Source organism: Rhea pennata, chromosome 6 (genome assembly GCF_028389875.1).
Source record: "Rhea pennata isolate bPtePen1 chromosome 6, bPtePen1.pri, whole genome shotgun sequence".
NCBI lineage: Eukaryota > Metazoa > Chordata > Aves > Rheiformes > Rheidae > Rhea > Rhea pennata.
In genome coordinates, this window is record NC_084668.1 from 16,090,439 (window position 1) to 16,097,098 (window position 6,660).

The 6,660-nt window shown below is 47.5% G+C and overlaps 1 protein-coding gene across 14 annotated transcripts in view; it reads right to left on the reverse strand.

Moving 5' to 3' along the window:
* The window catches only part of BIN1 (bridging integrator 1), a 97,624-nt gene extending 93,401 nt beyond the window's left edge, over positions 1-4,223 (reverse strand). For all 14 annotated transcript variants that reach the window (XM_062578530.1, XM_062578528.1, XM_062578533.1 and 11 more), the window contains exon 1: positions 4,090-4,223. In XM_062578530.1, the coding sequence (XP_062434514.1) occupies positions 4,090-4,173 (84 nt within the window). In that variant the 5' untranslated portion in view covers positions 4,174-4,223. The remainder of the gene's footprint in view (positions 1-4,089) is intronic.
* Between the last annotated feature and the right edge of the window lie 2,437 nt (positions 4,224-6,660).

The window sequence follows — 6,660 nt, forward strand, 5'->3', positions numbered from 1 at the left end:
GGCGAATATTGGTGGGATAAATGAAGATGAGCACAGAAAGCAGATGTGACATTTCACGGCAACACAAGTAGTGGCAGAGTCCAGACCTAAGCCACACTCCCTCTCTAACACAAAGGTTGTCCAAACTGAACTTCGCTAGGTTCTGGAATGAATCCTTCCCCTGTGGCTAGGGATGGAGAAAGAGAGAAGGGCCCGATTTGTTGGTAAAGGTTTGACGTGTCAGAATTAAAGAATGAAAGAAAATGATAGTCTATTAATGTCACATAAGAACATACCCCACCAGGTTTCAGACTTCTAATTTGATCCAGTTTTGTCATAATGAAAACAGAGCAAGACACCCCTGGTTCCTATCAGGACAGGAACTTTCCACACAGACTACACCTAAAAAGAAGTCCGTTCATTTCTACTTTCTACTCCTCTCTCTCTCTCTCAAAAAAAACAACAAAAAAAGAAAAATAGCGCTCCTGAGGAAAAAGCCCTCCTTCCTACATGAACCTCACTATTTGTCTCCTCAGCTCTGTCTAACAATCTCTAGACAATGTTAATCCTCAATCACACCCAATTCTCTCTGCATTCTCAATTCTCTTCCTAACCCTAAGGAGAGGCTGGAGGAAAACAAACAGGTTGATCCTATGACATGGCCTCACTACTATCTGAGCAACAAAAGATACCCTTGCACTTTATTTAATCCGTGAATTCAGCCCCTCCTGAAACCTCATAGTAGTTACCATGGTACCCGGCTTCTGTCACATCACTGAGACTCTAATTTGTTCAGAATAGAAAGGTTTGCAGAAACAGGAAGAGGATGCTCTTCAAACAGAACGAGGACCAGGTAAGTCTGGGATATTTTAAAAAGTTTCCAAAATTTAAGATAAAAATAGGCCATGCAGTTGCATATTTTTGTTCAGAGGTTGGCTTGTGTAAAGCCTTATGTAAAGAAAAAGCCTCTCAACCCTGTCAGGTGTTTATTGAGGAAGTTTAAACAGCATGCCAACTCCAGGTTCTCTCCGAGACACTTGAGTCATCAAACCTTCCTCTTCTTTGAAGTAATTTAGAACCCATGAAAGGTTCAGAGCTTAAAGCGTCAGTCTGAAAATCCTGCAGCTATCTACAGGATGAGCAATCACAGTGAACAACTCTTGCTGGTTCAGTTCAGCACCAAGGAGAAATAACTAATTCACGTAACTTTCCGCCTGAATCTCCTGATCGTTAGTTGCAAAGGATGATGAGTTAGCCCGGGTTGCATGGGTCTCTTTTGCTAGAGAAGTTCCTCTTGACAGAGATAAGAACTTACTTAATACAGATCTCTGGACATTGCGCAAGTTATTGCGGTGTATTGTACCGAGGCTACATTTCAATTGAGAGAGAGGTTAAAAAGGGTGCACAGCCCATTTGCGAACAGCAAAGTCAACTATTCTGCCCTGTATTTCCTGATGCATTGGGAAAGTATCTTCCAAAAATAGCCAACAGTTTTGCTGAAAAGCTCAAAACAAACAGCACTTCTGAAGGAATATCTTACATACTTTACATAATTGTCATCTCAGAAGGGAAAAAAAGGATGTGTACAGTGTTTCAGTGCAAATTCTGCACTAAACAACAAGACTTCATTCTTTGCTTAACACAAGGCTTAAATTCACCATGAGGGAAACTGCTGAGGTCAAAGTCCCAGGGCTCAAGCGAGGGGGGTGGAGAAAGAAAATGACACTGAAGAGAATTTTTATCCTAAATTCAAATGGAAAGAGGATACACACAAGGAACACTGTCAGCTTGTTTAAAGCTCAAAATACATTTGCCTCAAAAAGGAAAGTTAAACCCTATTTATTATCCCTTCAGAATATTCTTCTAATACATTTAAGTGCTTGGTCTGTTGTACACCCAGATTTACCTCTGCACATTTTTGTTTAACGTAAAAAAAAGTTCTCATCTCCAAACATAAAGACTGGCAGCTTATCCTCACTAAACACACATTAACACATATCTGTAGCTTGAAAGAATATACACTATGATTAACACCAGCACAGCACCATAATCACTGATACCATTTCTTCACATCATATTGAGCTGTATTATTCCTTGCTAGCTGAAAATTCTCATACACAAGCCTGCCTCAGTGAATAGTCCATCCCTTAGAGATAAGGGTTAAGTCCCTAACACTGCACAATAGAGGTACCAGTAAAGAGGAAGTTAAAATAGTATGTAGAAGCCAGTCAGATGACAGAGTACACAAAGCCTTTATTTTTTTTTTCTTTTTTAAAGCCTAGAAAAGAAAGTTGTTCTGTTATATCAGGATTACAATAGCTGAAGGGCCTAGGATTTATTTTTACTTATAAGCAAGTGCTTTGGGCTTTATCTTTCTTTTTTCCTTACAGGGAAACTAGCTGTGCTTATTTGTGCCTCTGCATAGAAAAAGTGATCTCAGATCGCATATTCCTTGAAATACACAGCAAAACACTCCATTATTATTATTGTTCCTCCTATATTCCCTATCCCCAGATACCACCCTATCCTCCATCACCATTGGGGAAGAAGGAAGCAAGTGAACAGGATATCTAGTTGCAATGACTTTATGGGAAAATCTCTTCCTAGGAAAATGATGTGAAGGTGTTCAGAGAAGAAGCAGAGGAAGGGCCTGGCAGGCTACATTAGGCTGCAAGTTGCACCACTAAATGCAGCAATTTCACAGCAGGCCAGCAACTTGGCCCTTATCATCCAGCTTACTATTAGTTAAAAATATGGTTGCCATCTGGTGGCTAATATAGAATGATTGTAGCACCTATTATAATTTCTGGGTGCATCGGATATCAGGAGGCAGATTTCCTGTCCTGTCACCTCCTAGGATTCCAACAAGGAAAAAAGCAACAGATTCAGCCATGTTCAACCACAAAAAAAAGGTCCTCTAAAGTAACAGGTGAAGTGCTACTGGGCGGTGTAAGAAAGGAATCCAGAAGCCAGGAATTTGTTGCTGCAGCCAGTTCTACACTGGAGCTGCTATTCACGTTTGCTTCCAGAGCAGGAAAGCAAATCCAAAGCCCGCTTCTGGTTTCAGTAACTGACCTTAAGCTGGTGCAAGCAGTACAGACAGAATCAGGCCCAGTAGGCTTGCATTACTATTCTGACCCAGCAGCATTTTGGAACAGCGTCAGTGACTCGCGCAGGGCTCAGGCCAGTACCGCACCCAACCCCAAACCTGGGGGATTAAATCTGCTAAAGATAACTCCCCGGGAGCAGCAGCAGCAGCGGGGCCGATCTGTCCCTCCCTCCCTCCCCGCCAGTCCTTATTGAGTCAATGTCATCCCGCAGCGAACCTCCGAAGGCCAAGATGACCGTGCCTGGGATAAAAGCAGCTGATCGATGTCCTGCGTAAAACGCCCGATAATCCCCACGCAGAGCGGGCATCTGGCGCCAGGAGCAGCATGCCAGGGAGATGACCGCGAAAGCTGCCCCTCGCCTGCTCCCGGCGCCTTCCCGGAGCGGGGAGCGGGGAGCGGGGTGCGGGGCAGGGAGAGGAGCCCCGGCATTCAAAACCCTCCCCTCCCCGCGGCCAGGCGAGACGCCGCGGTTTCTGCTCTACCTCTGCTCAAAGTCTGGAGCGCAAGGGCAGTAACACCACCCCGTTTTTAGGAGAAGACGGGCAAGGAAGGGGGCGCCCATCTCTTTCTCCTCGCCGTCCTTGGGGTTACGCACGCAGCCCAGCTACATACGCGGCGCAGCTCCGCAAAGCGCTGCGCGAAACGCAACGCGAGCGCTGCCGAGGGGCCCGCTCTGCTAGGGCAGCCTGCCCCAGGGACCCGAGAGCGAGGAGGGCAGTGCTCGGCCCTCCCCTCCGCTCTCCCCGCGGGACCCGGCGCCGCGCCCGCTCCCCGCCACCCCCCGAGCGGGCAAACCCTCGGCGCCCGCGCCGCGCCGCGCCGCGCCCGGGGAGGGCCGGGGGCGTGCAGCGACCCCAGCGCTCGGGCTCGGAAGGCAGCCGGCGAGATCACGCCAAACGCCGGCGCCGCGGCCCCGCCACCGCCCTGCCCAGCGCGGCGCCGGCACCGGGCAGGCGGAGCGGCGCCCGGCGGCCGCCCCGCGCGGAGCCGCCGCCTCTACCTTCTCCTGCGCCCGCGTGAGCTTCTTCTGGACGTTGCTGGCGATCTTGCCCGCGGTGACCCCCTTGCCGCCCAGCTCAGCCATCTTGCCTGCTCTTTTAACGGCGCGGCTGCGAGCGCCGGGCCGGCGGGAAGGGGGGCAAAACCCGGGCGCACAATGGCCGCCGCCGCCTCCCGCGCCGCCGCGCCGCCTTTTAAAGGGGCCGCGCGCCGCGGCCGCCGCCGCCGCGCCGCCTTAAAGGGGCCGCGCCGCGCCGGGAGGGGGCGGCAGCGCCGCGCGCCGCGGGCGTCCTCAGCGCGACGCGCGTGCTCAACGGCAGCGAGCGAGTGATGTCGGGCAGCTGATAGCGGTTTTGCGGCTGTAACAAAATGCCATTCTTCCTTGTCTGCAGAGATCTGCACCACCAACTGCCATCGCTGATTGTCAGTACTCATAAAAACGCAGAAAAAGCGCTTTTCAAATTATTTATGGACCCTTAACAGAGTTTATAACCCCCCCCCCCCCAAATCTCACAAAACCATAACAGCTTGTTTTTAAAAAGTGAGCTGGAAGATCAAAAGACTTCATCCTTTAATTCTGGCTCTTTAATTCTTGGCCGAGCACATACCAACTTGCTGTGGGACCCTGGACAAGTGCCTTCACCTCAGTCCTGTCTCTGAAAACTGGCAACAATCAAATAAGTAGCTTGTCTCACAGGAGCATTACTACGGCCAGTTAGGTACTGTTCGTACAGAAGCTGGAATGTGTCATGCTAGCAGCTTTTTACCCATTTTGGGGTCTGCCTATGGATTCAGCATGGCTGCACCTGAAGGTTGTTGCAGTTGGAGAGTAATGCCGATGGGGCACGTGTGTGTCTCCACTGCAGAAGACACTGTAGCAAAGGGGCACTGAGTGACATTTAAATGTCATGAAAATTGCCTCAAGTACCAGAAGAAAACACGCCATGACGCACACAATCCTGGATAGGCCTAATTTCCTGTGCTTCCTCGGTACCGTAGCCTGCACAGAATTACTCTCCGCTGGTGACTGAACTGCTCTTCAGTATGGTTGCCCCAAGCCCAGGTAGAAGCAATACAGCAGGCTGCATCCTGCCAGTTGCCTGTCCTTGCCCCTCCTCAGTGAGCCTGTGGACCTCTAACTGCTTCAACTTCAACTATGCCACAGCGTTCATCCCCACAGGGCTGCATCTCACTCTGCCGTTCCCACAGAGCAAACACAACTTTCATGAAATTCTGTTCCTTTACAAGAAGGTGCAAAATTTGTCTTCCTGGAATGTAGGAAGCCCCTTCAGCACTGACATTCAAACCCAGTGCTTAGCCCCCCAAATTTGTTCAGCACTGACATTCACACCGAGGCTTAGTCAGGTAGTGGGAGCTTCCTTTCTTCTCTGCTTCTGCACATTTATCTTACTGCTTCTTTGTTTGAGTCTGCATTTGCTCCGTGCACACACAGTACCCAGGAAAGTATCAACCAAAGCTGTGTTGCACAGAGAATTTACATACTTAAGGAACCTGCATTTGCCTTTGTTTAGGATGGAGACTTGCATCTCTTACACCTACTCTAGTTGAAAGGAGATAGCAAAACCTACCTGTGTCCCAGGAGCCTTTATTTGGTCAGATGAGTGCATTACTTCTGAAGTTTCATATACATAGGGAACAGTGTAGCATTCACTGTCGCAATCTAAAGCAACAGAAAAATGTTAAAGGAGACTACTTGGGAGAGCTAGTCCAGATTTTTCCTCTTATATTTCATATATTGTTTCCTTTTCCTGCTTCAGTACTATTTATTTCATTCAGAACTTGAAATAAAAAAAGTTCTCAACAGAGCCCTTAGAAACTGTGAGCAGAGAACATGTCAACGCCTCCTCGTGAGGCTTCAAGAGAGTGTGTCTCTCCATTTATTTCCTTTTTTTAAGATGACAAAAGCCCTGGATTCAGAAACATGCTTAAAGCCACTTTGCTACACTTGCACTATGTTAGCAGACATCATTCGTATTTGACAAAATACTTAGGTATGTTCTTCCATTGTATATAACAATGAGGCAGTAATACAAGACATATTCAGATTCAAACTTACGTGCATACCTGTGATGCCACACCGCATTGCAAAGTGAGCTGCAATTTTACTCAATTCCTTTTTGGCTTTGCATTTAGTATCCGTATTTCAGTGTATTTTTCTGTAGCTATGCAACTGTGTATTTGTCCAAAAGGCATCTTATTTTGCCCACTATTTGAACTGTACTAGGTATTTCCATTACTTCTCTTTCTCCAGTATCATCTACAATTTTGCAGCACCTCACTATTTAGTATCATCTGTGAACATAATTATCATGCTTTTTTTTTTCTTTTTGCCTCTTGCTCTCCATTTCCTCCTCCTTAGCTGAGCTTTTAAGAGTGAAAGATGCACATGTGGTTAAACATTTGCGATGTCAAATATAAAACAGCAGACACTTCAGGGGCTGAACACATTCTTCTGCATCCTATCTCATGTATTTGTTCCTCCTGCATAAGTCCTTCTTCAGTGAAACCGGTTTTGGAAAGATTTTTGTCTGATTACATCCTTTCAAGTAAA